The 17,364-nt window shown below is 29.2% G+C and overlaps 1 protein-coding gene across 2 annotated transcripts in view; it reads right to left on the bottom strand.

The window, feature by feature from the left end:
• Positions 1 to 17,364, bottom strand: part of LOC145262701 (uncharacterized) — a 375,299-nt gene that overhangs the window by 2,823 nt on the left and 355,112 nt on the right. For both annotated transcript variants that reach the window (XM_080119829.1, XM_080119836.1), the window contains 5 exons: positions 16,754 to 16,830; positions 14,503 to 14,611; positions 12,318 to 12,425; positions 10,750 to 10,970; positions 3,973 to 4,246 (listed from right to left, as the gene is read on the bottom strand). In XM_080119829.1, coding sequence (XP_079975955.1) covers positions 3,973 to 4,246; positions 10,750 to 10,970; positions 12,318 to 12,425; positions 14,503 to 14,611; positions 16,754 to 16,830 — 789 coding nt within the window. The remainder of the gene's footprint in view (positions 1 to 3,972; positions 4,247 to 10,749; positions 10,971 to 12,317; positions 12,426 to 14,502; positions 14,612 to 16,753; positions 16,831 to 17,364) is intronic.

Here is a 17,364-nt window from a genome sequence, read left to right as displayed (position 1 = left end):
GATGAAAGTAAAAATAAAATAGATAAACCCCATAATTTATTATACCATACCTGTTCACACTGAAACACTTATCACAATATTCTGTGGATCTATATTAAAAAACCTTGTTAAGCTTTGTGACATATTTCCATTCTATGGAGGTCAGGCGCGAACGAACACCCCATAATTTTATTATACCATATTTCTTCAAACAGAAACATAATTATCAAAGTATACTTACACAGATAGATATGAAAAGTCTTTATTAAAGTTTGTGCCTATTTCCATTCTATGGAGGCCAGGCGCGAACGCAAACCCCACAATTTTATTATACCATCACTATTTAAGTTAAAACATACTTATCAAAGTATTATTATGTACATCTATATCAAAAACACTTGTAAACGTTTTTTTTTAATTTTTTATTTTCATACTTTATGGACCAGGTACGTACGCAAACCCCACAATTTTAATGAATCATCATTATGCTAGATCAAACATACCCATTCCTGTGTCTCGATAGATCTTCTATCATTATATGCAATCAGTTTTCTATAATAGTCAACCATATAGGAGCCTATTCATGATCAGACACACACACAGACGTTCAGCTTTATATTATATACATATATATATATATATATATAGTAATAAAGTAGTGATCTCTAGTGATAAAGAGTAAGACTATACATCTAGAAACAAAAATAGGTTAAAGGTTCCCAAAATTCATACTAGAACTGTTTGCAAAAATGCATTCCACAAGCGTTTTGTGCTGTTTTCTGGAACAGCTGTTTTGACATTTTAAATCTTGTCATAGTATCCATTATTGTTCAATTGTCCATCTGCTCATCTCATTAGTCTTTTGATATTGATAAATGTTAACTCAATAGTTAAAAAAACAAAGATTTTCAGTCTTCCTGTTAAATACAAGTTATCTCTTGAAAATATTTTTATACAACAAAATGTTTTATTTTTTAATATAATCTTACTTAAAAATACATGTACAAAAATACTGATGGGTAAAAAACTGAAATGTAACAAACAGAAGCAAATTCTACATTTCAGAAGTTTGGAGATGAGGATTGCTAATCTATATAATATTCTATTGTTCCTTCATTAGTTAGTCTGTATGTTACACTTGGAAAAAGGACAAATACAATTTTTGAAGGTCAAACTACTTTTTAAAAAAAGACTGAATTTGCAAAATTTGGTTTTAAAAAGGTCAATCTGGCAACTCTGGACAAGAATATGAGAGTGATCTGCCTTTGATGTAGCTTCATTTTCGAATATCTTTATAATAATATATGATCATTGTTGCAATGGTGTGAGAAAAAAAACTCTTAGTAATTTCGATGTGAAGCAGTTTTTCACTGAGGAAGAAAGTCAGCAAAACATTATGTAAAAAAAAAAAATAAATAAATAAAAAAAAAGAACAGTCGACAGGAACAGGAAAAATAAAAAAGAACATTGTCTGCCAAGAAGTGCTGAACTGAAGGAATACATTGTCTCTTACAATGTGATTTTATTATTTCTATTGAACTATGCAGCACAATATTACTTTCATAGTATTTATTATTACTTATTAATTTATTTCATTTGAATCAGTTCTATATTTAAAATATAATCAACACTATTTTCATAGAAACGTTAATAAACTCATATTTACTGCATGTTATAGATTTTTCTGTCCAAAACGCCAAGTTTTTGCACTATTTAACTACATTAATTTTAAGTTTTGATATCCACCTATATCCTTATATGGTTATGAGTATCACTAAAAAGTTAAATGTTTTGATTTTAATTTAGTTGATAGCATATGTCCTATTTTTTATTTATTTTTATTTTTTTTACCTTTCTGAAATCACTACTATATATTGAGTACAATATAATAATGATTAGAACAGTTAACTCTATAATAATAAATATGAAATTTGCATAAATTAAAATATCATATTCAAGCATATTTTACGACCAGGTAACGCTGTGTAGTATGCTAATTATAAAACAAAAGAAAATCCATAAATATTCTTTTTTTTCACTATGACATGAAAAATAAGTAGAGACAATGATGTTCAAAATGTTTTAAGATAGATATATTTTTTTCCTCAGGGATGGATTGGCCAAAAGCAAGCTTTCAAAATGGTCTATGTCAGAATTTACTTCAATACAATGAAGTTTAAATTATTTAGAAAAATTATCAATCATAATATGAAATGGTTCTCATAATTTTATATATACTAGCTCTGTTTGACTCTTATGACTAACTATTGAGCTTAACTTTATCTACAGTATTTATTTGTATCCTAGAACTCTGTAGCATTCATTTTATTTTTAGAAAAAGATTGCTATTTCATGCAATGTTTCTGTTTGATCTTAAGAGACAATGGATTCCCACTGTAAGGGTAGCTGTGAGGCCAGAGTTGTGCAATTTGGTAGAGACCTAAGCAGTCGAATTTTTTTAAACTTTGACCCCTATTATGACCCCTTTACATTTGTTTTGGGATCAAATCAAGTTATTAAGTTAGATCCATGTCCAATGAACCTTTATCTAAAATTTCAAGTGTTTAGACCCAAAATTGGCAGAGGAGTTTGGTAGAGTTCTCAAAGGTCAAATCGTTGAAGCTAAATTTCTGGCTGAAAACCGATTACAAAGATTTTCCCAAATCTCAATACCCTGTATATCAAATTTCGAGTCTGTAGGCTGAAAATTGACAGAGTTATTGTGTAGGGAAATGTACATAGACAGACAGACAGACAGACAGACATTTTCACTTTTAGAGATATACTAGCATGGGTGCCCGGCGTTGCCCGAGTGTTTGGAGGTATATGCTGAACAAAAAAAAAAAAAAATGATCAATTCTTTTAACTTTGATCCCTATTATAACCCCTTAACATTTGTTTTGGACTCAAATCAAGTTATTAAGTTAGATCCATGTTCAAGGAGCCTATATCTAACATTTCAAGTGTTTAGACCGAAAATTGTCGGAGGAGTTTTGTAGAGTTTTCAAAGGTCAAATCGTTGAACTTTGACCCCTTAACAGCCAAATTTCTGGCCGAAAACCGATCACACAGATTTTCCCAAATCTCAGTAGATCAAATTTCGAGTCTGTAGACTAAAAATTGACAGAGTTATTGCGTAGGGAAATGTACATAGACACATTTACTTACTTTTATATATTACTTGCATTCACCTCAAACAAGGCATGTCACCACTTGGACATAAAGGGCTACTAATTGAGACCATGCTTATGAGAGAAGAGTAAAATGTTGGTTCATGTTACATTTAAACTTCTGCATGTCAGTACAGTCAAGGAAGCAGATAACAGAGAGGGAATTTAAAAGTCTAGCAATCTCAGGGAAGAAACTAATAGAGTAGAAGTTTTTCCACCATTTAGGGACCACTACAGTGAAAGGGTTTATCAGGTTTGTTGGAAGAATGTATGTCAACGGGGTACAAGTACGATGAGTTCATCAGAACATATTCCATTAAAATACTTGTAAAACAGGCACAGGGATGTGACGATAGGTTAGAGTTTATTTGACAGTGCAGAACCAATCAGATTGGAGACTCGTTTTTGGTTCCTGTCAGAGAAAGAGAAACCAGTGGTAGATGCACCAGCCCAGATATGGTAGCAATACTCTATGCATATATAAGTGGATGATGGTTGAAGCATAAAAGACACCTCTACCCCTTAAAAAAGAACAAAACAAAAAAACATAATCATTTAATTTTTTACATATTAATATCCAGTAAATAAAATGCCTCATTTCTGTTTATTTTCTCACTCTAGTTATTCCTGATAAAGAAGGTATTTGTAATATTAAACTATTAGTAAAAAAACTGATACAAACGATATTGTTTTATGCTTCAACAGCAACACCCTAATCATTATCAAAATTTATCTCTAGAAACATACATGGAATACCAAACTTTATATAAAGAGAGAGAGAGAGAGAGAGATGAAAACCAATAAATAATTATTGAAACCTTACCAATTTTGTTGTGCCCTGTCTGCATATCTTGAGTGGCAATGTTGGGTGTGCTTTGAGAGCTTGGCATATTAAGGAGATTAGATAATTCATCCGGGCTACTTGTGCTGCTTACTGACATGAAGCTTTCTGGACTAGTTGCAGGACTTCGTAGCATGTAATTCTCAGGAGGATACATGGCTTTGATGCGACTTTGGTGGGAAAGACAAAGTGATGGATCTGGTGGCGGAATCTTGGATGATTTGTAATGAGAACTGCTTTTACCAACCAAACCACCCTGCATTCAGAAAAAAAAGCACATTTTACATATATGCAAATAAGATTACATTTATTACATGATTGTAAAAGTTGCTGAAAACATGGCAATCTAAGATTGAAACAAAAGAAAATATAATAGCAATGTGCTTAAGTGTTCAAAAGATAATCATCATTAAGCAAGAAAAAGAAAGATAATATACAGAGTATCTAATAATAGAGAAAAATCCTTCATTCTATAATAAAGAGCAATGTGTATTTATTTGTGTGTATGTGTATGCATATATATTTTTTCCATCACGGGAAAGTTAGCAAGGAAAAGCCACCAGGCAAATCCATTTCAAACATTTAGAGAAACTGAGAAAGCAAATCGTCCTTCTTTCTGCTTTTTATATCGATTCATACCTTTTTCTTTCTTTTTTTGTAAATGTCCTAGTTTGAAACGTTTTCTTTCTTGTTTGTATTATTTGGATTACTCAGACTAGTGTTCTCATCTTGAGTGTTATTTGCATTTATTTTAATAATTTTAATGTTATATGTTAATATAATAATTTTTTAATGTCAATATCTCACCTTGAGTGTTATTTGCATAATGTCATTTGCGTAATGTTATGGCCGATGTAACCTCTGACCTTCTTCATGCGTATATGTTAATAAACAGTCTTTCTGCTTTTATTCTTTTATTTAATTCAGACTTTATGTTATAAAACATATACTGGCAAAGGATAATTTTTCCCCATAATTTTTGTCCACACTTTAATAAAAGTATATATATATATATATATATATATATATATATATATATATTGCTAATGTCAGTCATGACCAGGTAAAATTTTTAAGTAAATCGCAATTGTCTTCTTAGTATCGCCCGCACTGAGGACTAAATATTCAATCTCTAGAAGAGTTTTATTTAGAATTAAATTTTACAGAGTACTTTATCTGTTACACGATGAGTCCTTGTGGAGCAAAAGCATGTTATTCTTGTGGATTAAATAAAGAATTCAATTTGAATTCCATGCAGATTCCTGAGTTCAACAAAGATTCTCAAGTTCAACAAAATACACCTAAAGGAGGTTGGAGGTTACACCAGCCAAAACATTGCACGAATATCACTTAAGATGAGAACAATAGTCCGAATAATACAAATAAAAGATTAATCAATACTGTTTAATAAAGCTCTATAAAAAAGATATAAAAAATATAATTTTTGAACTTATTTTATACAAATAATTTCAACAATTATATATATATTTTTTTTTTTACATATTTTTACCAAAAGTCTATTTTTCCAGAAATAACATAAAAACCAAACAAGAAGTCTACAAAATTTTTGTTTGGATTTTTTAAATCCAAAGTAGGGTTTTAGGTATATTAAAATAAATAGCAAATAGTTACAATGTTTTCTTTTGAGGGTGTGATCTAAATTTTAGAGGAAAAATCATTAAAGATTTACACTAGAAAACATAAATGTTCTATGATGATGTAAGCGCAAAAAATATTCTAAAACAAGTTTCCTTGTTTTCATCTTTTCAATCCTATTTTTTTAAGCTTTTATTTTCTTGATTTTTTAAAATTCATTTCTTTTTTTCAACCTTTTTCACTTACTTTTAAAAAGAATAGGCAACTTGGATTATAATTTAGTATATTTATAGTAATTATAATTCATAACCAGATTGAGATAAAGGCTTCAACTTATAATACTTAAGAGAATAAATCCAAATTATAATCAAATGTTGACACTTACACATAATAATGATAATTATTTTACACAGAATATGGACAATGCTATTTTTTTAAATAAGATTTTCAAGTTAAATTTAACTGTTATGGTATCTTTTGTTTGTTTAATTATTTGTTGAAAGTACAGAATAGTTATCAAATGTTCTCCTCTCCCATGATAAAAATGTTATTATTTCAGTACAGTTAGTATTCTGCATAAGTACTCAAATGTCTATTAATAATTGCTGAATACCAAATTGATTAGAATTAAAAATTGCTTGATTAATAATATACAAAAATAATTCCACAATTCCACACAAACGTTTTGTGTATAATTATTTAGAACCTTAACATAGATTTCATGAACAAAGCTTCTTTCTTAGAACTGCACACTTGTGGAACTCTCTTCCGTTTACCTGCTTTCCAGCTGACTACAATATGGCCATCTTCAAGTCCAATGTAAACAAGTTCTTGATGAGCCTTTCCTCTTAAATAATCCAATTTACTAAATTTACACTTCTAACGATTACTATGATATTGTCCTTTTGACCACTGTACACTCTTTAACTCTTATCCTCGAGTGGCCTCTGGGCCTTAATAAGTGGTGATTCCTTTATAAAAAAAAAAAAAAGAGATGAGCAGTTATGTAGCCTATAATTCAGTAGTAAACAATGAAAAACACAACAATAGGTTATTACTAAAGCTGAAACTCATATTCCCATAAAAATGTGACAATTCTTATAAAAAAATGTTTTTATCTATAAACAATTGAAAGATAGAATAAGAAAAACAAATTGGATCATAAATTATTCAGACCAGAAAAAATAATCTTGAAACTGAAATCATTTAAAAATGTACACCTAAAAAGCTGGAGTGATTAACTGAAAATTTAATGGGTTGTGCGAACTTGCTTCCAGTATTAAATACTTCTGTTACAGAAATATCCAACACAGAAATTACAATCAGTGCATTAGAAGATTATTACCAATAGTAAAATGTATAAGGCATGATTAAAAGATGTCAAAGAAAAACATCTGTCTGTTCAAGAACATATCAACAACAAAAAAACTGATTTTTCTTTATATAGTTTTGACACATGTTTTCTTATCAAAGACCAAATGCACGTTTTTACATGGGAAAGTTTCTTTTTTTTTTAAATTTACCAAAATTTTTTACATCCATTATCTTCATCTTTAAGTTTAAAAATAACACTGGCAGAGGAACAAAATAAAAAAAAATAGTGTATCAATTTCCAAATCATTATCAGATAACATTTTGAAATATGTTTACAAGTGTGTAGCCACTCGCTCTCTCTCTCTCTCTCACATATATATATATATATATATATATATATATATATATATATATATATATATATACACATACACATTTATTGTAGAACAAGTCCTGTGCCATAGCCTACAATAATGAGGTCTGTTCTGTACTGCATAGAAGATGGTCTAAACATCACTTGAGAATATTAAAGATAGTTATTAATATGCAGCAACGGTCTTTGTGTAGGCAGGAAGAACATTTTAATAACCTTGAATTGATGAGAATTTTATATATATATATATATATATATATATATATATATATATATATATATATATATATATACTAAAGACAAATTTTCACACACATACATCTAGATATATACATATAATTGTTTTGAGTCAATACTTGTAGATGTATTACAATTTCCAAATCTTATTTGATGATGATTTGGAACATAAAATACACATGCACACACTAACACACATTTGCAGAACAACTCGTGTGCTATAACTTACAGGAACAAGGTATTTTCTATACTGCATGGAGCATGGTCTAAACTTTAAATATATTTTTTAAATATGTAGCTACTCTAAACAATTGTTATTACTATTAGGTTGGTGCAAAAATAATGTCGTTTTTATCAGATACAGTGATGATCATATTTATTGGCACGGTAAAATAAAAGTTAAATTTTGTCTAATAAATTCTAAAAAAGGGATTAAATTAAAGAAAATAACAAAGTATATTATGTATTTTTAACTGGCCTTTCCGATGCAGCAATCGGATTTTAGAAAAAATAAATAACAAAGGAACAACAAACATAATTGCAAAAAACCCTTGTTCAAAATTATTGGCACGATTTATTTAATAATCAATTGTATAGCCTTTGGCCTTGATTACCTTCCTCAGTCGCTTTTCATAGTTTACAACCAAGTTGTTGCACTCTTCAGTAGTAATTTTAGCCCACTCTTCCTGACAATAATCCTCCAATTGAATAAGATTCTTAGGCTTCCTTTGCATTACCCTCAATTTTAATGTTCTCCATAAATTTTCAATTGGATTAAGGTCTGGGCTTTGTGATGGCCACTCCAAAACATTAATATGATTGTCCTCAAGCCATTTCTTAGTCAGTTTAGCCGAATGCTTTGGGTCATTATCTTGCATGAACCACCAACGACGACCAAGTGAGAGCTCTTTAGCAGAGTCTTTCAGGTTTTCATCCAATATTTTAATATAATCTTCCTTTTTTATGCTACCTGTGACCTTAACAAGTCGCCCTGGTCCAGAGGCAGCAAAGGATCCCCAAAACATCAAACTGCCTCCACCGTGCTTCACTGTGGGTATGGTGTTCTTAGGCAGGAAAGCTTCGCCAGATTTTCTGTAAATATAAGACACTTTATTATGGCCAAATAACTCTATTTTCGTTTCGTCAGTCCATAGAACACGTTTCCAGAATGCAACATCTTTATCAATATGACGTTTTGCAAAGGCTAGCCTTGCTTTCAGGTGCATAGGCTTCAATAAGGGAGTCTTTCTCGGACGACATGCTTTTAAACCAGCTCTCTTCAAAACTCTACCAACTGTATGTCGAGATACATTCACTCCAGAGGTGCTCTGTTCATCAACAATCTCCCCAACAGAGATTCTTGGGTTTTGTTTTACTTGTCGAACAATTTTCCGTTCACCTCTTGGGGAAAGAATCCTTTTTCTCCCTCTACCCTCTAAACTCATAACGTGGCCTTGCGATTTGAACTTGTTTATTATGGCTCTAACAGTGGATTTGGGAAGGTTTAGCTTTTTTGAAATCTTATCATAGCCCTCCCCATTGGTATGGCATGCTACAACAAGCTTCCTGACGTCTTCGCTGTGTTCCTTAGTTTTAACCATGGCGATTGAAAATTATAATTTAGTCACTTATAATAGTTTAAATAAATCGCTATCTAAAAATTATCTGAAAAAAATTATTCACTGAATTAGCGTTAAACAAGCATAATATGGCTATAAAAAAGTTCAGAAAGCACGTAAACCGGAAATTGATTGATATTATACTGATACTAAAAGAAAAACAAAGCCGTGGCAATAATTTTGAACAAGGGTTTTTTGCAATTATGTTTGTTGTTCCTTTGTTATTTATTTTTTCTAAAATCCGATTGCTGCATCGGAAAGGCCAGTTAAAAATACATAATATACTTTGTTATTTTTTTTTTAATTTAATCCCTTTTTTAGAATTTATTAGACAAAATTTAACTTTTATTTTACCGTGCCAATAAATATGATCATCACTGTATATATATTATAAAGCTTAGCCTTGTATTGAGCACTTTTGAAATAATATAATGTATGAATATATATATTAATATATTAAGTTAAAGATTATATATAATAAATTCAATTTAAACTCTATAATTGGAAGATAATTATTTTACTCACAACTGAGGAAGATTCTATTTTTCCTACTTAGAACATGTTAATTATCAAATTGTGGAGTAAATTTACAAATTGTTGTAAATTCTAATTTACAGAGTTTAAATTGAATTTCTCATTTCAATGCTCTATCTCAAATATCAAGATTTTTCATCTGGTTAGGATTGACCTATATATATATTGATATTTATACTCGAAGTTTACAGAATTATTCAATTTATAGACTTGAATTTTATATATATATATATATATATAGTAGGTGGATTAACTCTATGTTTTCTTCCAAATATGTCTGAACTTTAAAATTAAAGACCTACAGCAATTAGGGACAGATTTTTAAAATGTGTAAGATAAATAACATTCAGGTATCACAACACAGGAATGTGTATCATTTGGTCAGTTTATTTATATGGTTTACTAATTTATAATAAGTTTAACTATTCCATAACAAATCAACCATTTTTTAGTTATTTAATGTCAGAACACAATACATGGAAGAGTGTATAATAATGACAAGATGTTATTTTACCCACAATTAAATAAATATGCTATTCCCAATTTTATTTTGCTGTTTACAATCTTCAGAATTTATAATTTATGTATTTATAAATGTGAAAAGCTTGAAAACAATTCTTTTATTGTAATATATACAGTAAAATCAATTTTATGTAGTTTCTTTGTTATCATTAGCTTTCTTCTTACAAAATTGATATTTGATTTTGGGTTGTCAGTTTTTATTCTGAATCATTGCAACAGGTTGTCAAGAATAATGAAATATAATTTAGTTTTAATTATTTCCAGAAAATAATTGGTGTCAAAATTATTTTTTAAATCGCCACGATCTTTACAAAAAAAAAAACAAAAAAAAAAACGCATATAGCTCTGTATCTGTCCATAAATACTTACTTCCCTTGTGTTCGAAATCGAAAATAATATTTTTGGGAAAAAAAATAAAAGTGCATAGCATAGTTTTTTTGTTTAAAGAAGTAACGAATGATTTAAATTATAAATAAATATACTACCAGGAAATATTATGTATCTATAGTAACTTATATATATCGTCTTCATATTTTTGTTTTTTGTTCTACAATGACCTATTACCTGTTGCATAAGATGATGTCGAGTAAGATTTCTCATTTTTTCCATTTCTGCAGGATTAAACAATGACTTTTTCTTGGCACGCGGTGATAATGGAGGAGTGCCAGCCAAATTAGACAATGTGGAGGCAGATGTTGTGGTTGTGTTGGAACTATGTGAAGAAGACAAACTTTCCAAAGAACTGGAACTGTCTAAAGCCAGACTCTTGGGAGCTTCTTGAGTATCTGGAAAAAAAGTTTAAAAAAATAAAAAATCAAATACATAAAAGGGGAAAAAAATTTGTTTAATCATTCACAAAAAAATATATATATTCAAGTAAAATCAAAGAAAAAGATATGTGAAGAATTTAAAAGGTTTTTATCTCATTAAGATTTTAAATTCGTTTTTTTTTTTTTCGTAAAAATATGATTTAGATAATTTCTGCAGAATAGCTTTTTCATAAAGTATTAAAAAAAAAAAAGAAATTTATATCAAATAGATTAGCTGTCTGTTTACCTAATGTCACCATCCAATGGAAATGGAAATGTTTGCCAAGTTAGTATGAATTAGAAGACAGTTAACTTAGAACCATTGTAAAACAAGTGATGAAATGAAAAATATGAATAAAATTTACAAAATTAAAAAATAAAAATTTGAAAACCGAATTTTCTTTTTTTATTAATTAAAAAAAAAAAAAATGAATAAAAGCTTACGAGCTTCATAGAAGCTGAATAGAAAAGATCTACAGCATTTGGCTGATAAAATGATTTAAGACCTGTGACTTATATAAGAATAACTTATATATTAATAATCAAAACTCTGTGGACCATCTGGGCGTCCTTGCTTACTTCAATCTTGTCTCTGTGTATGCATGTGTATATGTGTGAGCATGCGCGCATACAGTTAGATATATATATATATATATATATATTAATAATTATAAAACTCTGTTGACCATCCGGGCTTGCTTGCTTGCTTGAATCTTGTAATAAATAATTTACAAAAAATTCTTTATAAGTTATATTTTTGGCTTCGATTCTAGCTGATGGCACTTTTGAAATCACTATTATATATTGGGTACAATATAATATATAATATCGATAGAGAATTTATGATAATATAATATGAAATTTGTATAAATTATAATTATAATATAAAAATATGAAATCTGGATAACTTAAAATATTATATTTAAGCATATTTTAAGGCCGGGCGCCTTTGCTAGTACATTTTAAAAACAAAATGTCTTGTTTACTTCATGTTTCATTCCTTTCAGCAAGCAGACTCATTCTGGAACCAAGACATTTTCTGACAAAGCAGAGAAGTAATGCAGAGAAAACAATTATGCTAAAGAATTACAGACCAGCAGTGTTAATACCAACATTTTGAGGACCTTTAAATTCACAACATAATTATTAACAAAGAAAATGAGCAGAACTGATGTGACACTCATACGCCCTCTCCAGAATAAAATGTGGATTATAGTTTGAGTCGTATAACACAGAATACAATACAGAGTTACGTCATGGCATTTTGTTACAATTTTTTTTTTTAAATAAATGAAGAAAAAAAAAAACAGAAGTAAAGCTTACCAAAAACTGCTACCAGAGACTGCAAGGCAAACTGTAAGTGACGCTTCGTAGCCTGTTTTCCTAATCTCAATGTGACATCATCACGGCCAACATCAAGTAAATCAAATCCTTAAAAAAAAGTATGATTTCATATTAACAAATGAATACACATTACCCTTTTTAAACTACACGTTTTTTTGTAAGTTTTCTTTTTAAAACATTTTTTATATTATGAATAAGTTTTGAATTACAATAGAATATTTTAAGCTAAAATATTGGTCACATATTACCTTTAAGCACCTACTCAAATCTATGTACTTTTTAATATGTTATGCAAACATCCTATAATGAAATAACTGCATGATAAATGTGTAGCCTTACAGAAAAAAAAAGAATTATCTCATAAAAAATTACTTATTTTACAATATAATTTCCTTTCATGGACTTCACATTTCATCACATAAATGTGTAAAGAATTTATTGCTTACTGATCAATCTCCCCCAAAACAATAATTTTATTAATAATATTAACTAACTAGCTGTACCCTGGCACACGTTGCTGTGGCTCGAGTTGGTGTAATGGAAGAATCCCCATCCCTGCTGGTTTAGCACCTCGAAATCTACCCAGCAAATATGTTGTTATATACGAATGTGAGACGGACGTTTCCAACCAAAAAAAAAGAAGGAAAAAAAGGAAAAAGAATAAAACAAAAAATGGGTTCCTAGTGTCGCCTCTAAGGGAAAAATTGAAAAAAAAAAAAAAGAAAAGAAATTAAAAAAAGAAATAAACAATGAAAATTGGGAGAAAGGCATCGAACAAAGCAAAATGTAATGGAAATGATGTATATGTTTTTATAAAAAAAAGAGAAAACGAATAAATAAACAAAATGTAAAGTTTGTAGAAACAGAAGCAGAGGAAAGTTTATAAAAATAAATAAATAAATATAAATGAAAAGAAACGATGGTGAACTTGCTGAAAAAAAAAGAGGAAACACAGAAAGAGAGAAGAAAAAGATTTGAGGAAGGGAAAGATTGGGAAAACAAAAAACAGAGGGAAGATACATAGACCCGGGCAAGCAAAGAAAACGATGTTTTAATTGCTGAAGAATGCAAAATGAAACGGAATTGAAGTATCATAAGTTTTAATGCACTGTAAGAAAATGTAAAGTTTTTTGGTTTGTGTTTGTTTTTATTTTTAACCAACATAAAAGTTAGCGTGTTGCATTTCACCTTAATTGCAGTCCAGTTTTTATGAAAACCTAAACCGGCATTCGCCTTTATTTGTCTCCTGTGAATGGTAACGGATGGTGTAAATGAGTGGTGGTGGAAGTATGAATTTTTTAGAGAGAGATGACTTTACTACTTCCATTGATCGTAACCAGTTTTTGCAGTGAACTCTCACCACATATAACATAGGAAGCTCTGATCTTCGAGTTAGTGGATAGCTAATATGTCTATAACACACCTCAGATATCATGATGCAGTTTGTGCATAGTACATCTGCATAAAATGTCTAGATTCTTAATCCTATTAAGGTCAAAGTTAGACGGGAAAAATGAGTTCATTTTATTTATATAGAGAAGAAGATGAAGAGAAAAAGTAAAAATAAACAAGACAAAAAAATAAGAAAGAAAAAAGAGGAAAGAAAAAAGAGGAAAAGAATAAGAAAGAGAATAAGGAAAGAATAAAGAATAAGAAAGAAAAAAGAATAAGAGAAAAATACCAAAGAAAGAAAAACATACCAAAGAAAGGAAAGAATAAAAAAGAAAGGAAAGAATAAAAAAGAAAGGAAAGAATAAAAAAGAAAAGCATAACAAAGAAAGAAAAACATAAAGAGAAGACCAAGAATAACAAAGAAAACTAACGAGAAGAATAACAAAGAGAAAAATAAGAACAAAAGAAAAAAAAATCAGAATGAAAGAGAAGAATAAGAACGGAAGATAAGAATATGAATGAGAAGAATAAGAAAGAAAAAGAGTAAAAAATAAGATAAAGAAAAATAAGAATGAAACTAAAGAAAAAATGCAAAAGAAACAAGAAACAAAAAAGAAAGAAAAAAACTTATAAAATGTAGAATATGTACCAAAAATGGTTAAAGAATTTCAAATAAATTTGATTATTTTCAAAAAAAAAGATTTCTTTTGAAAAGGTTTACAAACACAAGAATACTGAGAACCGGGCAGATTTGGAAAGAAAATAATCTTACCCAAAGATGCAAGAAATTCATGGCATCCTGGAATCTGCCACAATTTTACATTAATGGAAACTTCAATGATATTTTCTTTTGATGAAACATGGCTGAGAATATCATGCATCTGGAAAATTAACGAAAAACAATTGATAGTATCATTAAAGAGTGAGAGAAAAAGCATTTAAATTATTTATAAAGTAACTAGAAGGCTACCCGTCCCAGGACGAGTAAAATTAATACTTTAAATAGAAAAGTTTTTCATTACTTTTATGGCTCATTACAAAGATTAAAATCAATATGTAATGGTACTAAATCTTATGGCTAGAATCCATATCCTAATTTTTATCAAAAGTCGATGCATTATTTGGATTCTAGAAAATGTCTCAAATTTAAGGTCTTAAGAAATTTGAAATTCAAGGAATCTTGCTTAATTGGTGTCTAATGATGATGGATCAAATTCACTGCAAATCTGAAATATTTGAATTCTCAAAGAGAAGATCGTTTCCATATTATTCCCCCTAAAATCTCTTTAAAATACTCCAATGAGACTGGAATTTTGATTTTAAGATTTATAATTTATCAACTTCTGATATTCACAAAGGTGGATTAGTAAAACCAAGTTACATCTATATATCTATAAAAATGAAAGTGTCTGTCTGTGTGTGTACCTGCGTGTGTACATTTCCCTACGCAATAACTCTGTCAATTTTTAGTCTACAGACTCGAAATTTGATATACAGGGTACTGAGATTTGGGAAAATCGATGTGATTGGTTTTCGGACAGAAATTTGGCGATTAAGGGGTCAAAGTTCACAATTTGACCTTTGAGAACTCTACCAAACTCCTCCGACAATTTTCAGTCTAAACACTTGAAATTTTAGATATAGGTTCATTGGACATAGATCTAACTTAATAACTTAATTTGAGCCCAAAACAATAAATTTTAAGGTGTCATAATAGGAGTCAAAGTTTTAAAAAATTGACCGTTTTTTTTTTTTTTTTTTTTTTTTGCTCAACATACATCTCCAAATACCCGGGCAACGCCGGGCACCCATGCTAGTTAAAAATATAGCTAGATGAATAAAGGCAATGCTCATTATTAAAGTCTTTTTAATAAGAGCTTATAAAATCAATTATATATATAAAAAATAAGAGCTTATAAAATCGATTATATATATATATATATATATATATATATATATATATATATATATATATATATAAAAATAAAAGCTTATAAAATCACATCAGAAAGTAGAAACTTTCCAAAGCCACATGGTGCACTTCATTACTGATCATTAAACTATGTTATCACATCAGTACCACAGAGTTGTGAATACTCGTTGGCATCCTATCAATATACTCTGTAATAAAATCTAAAGTATTGAGATTGTTTGGTTATGTTAAGTGTTCTAGTGTAGAAAATTGTTCCAAACGTAATGTCGCCTACTTGATTTCGCCTGTATTGCTCAGAAAGAAATTGCAAATTGCATAGTTATAATCACTGAACTCATGAATTCATGGCCGACAATTTTACTATTTCTGGCCATATATTAACGCAAGCCACCTCCGTCATCAACATTCTCCTGAAAATTGCATTATATATATATATATATATATATATATATACATACATATATTAGTATTGGGATGATTAATCAAAATCAGAATCAGGAATCGGAAAAATCGGAATATTTGGAGGTTTATTTGATTTATTTAAAGTAAAATCTTCCTTTGCTAGTAATAATGATGAGATAATAAATATTTATTGATCTTAAATTACTAGTAAAGGTAAAATCGATAGATCATCCTTCACAAGTGTAAATTTACATTCAGAAAAATATCTGCATATTTAACACGTTTTTCTTAAATCTACAAAAATATGCGTTGTAAGCATAATACAAGGAAGTCTGTTGAAAGATAATTAAAAAAAATTTTTTTTAATGGATGAACATGAATATAAACCAAGCGAACACCTAGGCCCAAGATTGTGGGTTTCACGGACACTCAGCCATATTAGTGCGAATTCTGCAACTTGTAGAGAAAACTTTTAATAATAATAATAAAATCGAGAACTTAACTCACAAAATGAAAAATTTATAACTTCAGTTGTGTTATCTCTATTTCTCCATACTTTTCACCATAGCAACGTTTTTAATTACTTTGGTGTTGCCGACTCTCCAACTGTGTCTCATTAATATAAACAAACTCTGCAATAGGTATTCTGGCCAATAATAATTAAGTAGTAAAAAAAATAAATACTTACTGTTGTAATGATAGCTTCCCCAGCTTCATAATTGTTCAAAAATTTTGAAAGGGCTGTTATTGAGTTGGAAGGTAAACCTATAAAATTGAAAAGATTTTTTTGTTTATTAGCAAATTATAAAGAAAATCATTGAAAATGTTCAAATTCATAGAATATATTTTTATTTAAAGCATACACAAGTGAGGGATTCAAATAAAAGAACAAGTTTAGTGAAACACAAATCTATTATTAATGGAAATTCGGTATATGTCTGAAGCTAAAGCTATGCTATAATTACCTTTTAATGCTTAATTAAGTTTACAATTTCAGACAAATGTATCGTCATTCGGTGCTCAATTAAGAGGTGGGGGACATAGTAAAGCATCTGTTCTGTAGTCATGAATCATCCTCCCAAACATTACCTCCTTTTATTTTTCTTTTTTGAGGTGGTTGTGTAGTATCTCCTGGAGAGGGGTTAAATAAAATACTCTCAAGACATATCCGACAGAGAAAGTTACTCATGGAATCTCATTTCTGATCCACATCTTGGGATACTCTAAACAGAAAATCAAACTTAGAGAATGTGTTGTATACATTTCTGTTTTTTTGTACTCATCCATACAATTCTTTTA

Source organism: Euprymna scolopes, chromosome 1 (assembly GCF_053919585.1).
Source record: "Euprymna scolopes isolate OS-2025 chromosome 1, ASM5391958v1, whole genome shotgun sequence".
NCBI lineage: Eukaryota > Metazoa > Mollusca > Cephalopoda > Sepiida > Sepiolidae > Euprymna > Euprymna scolopes.
The sequence above is the reverse complement of the archived record's forward strand: the minus strand, read 5'-3'. Positions and strand labels throughout refer to the sequence as shown.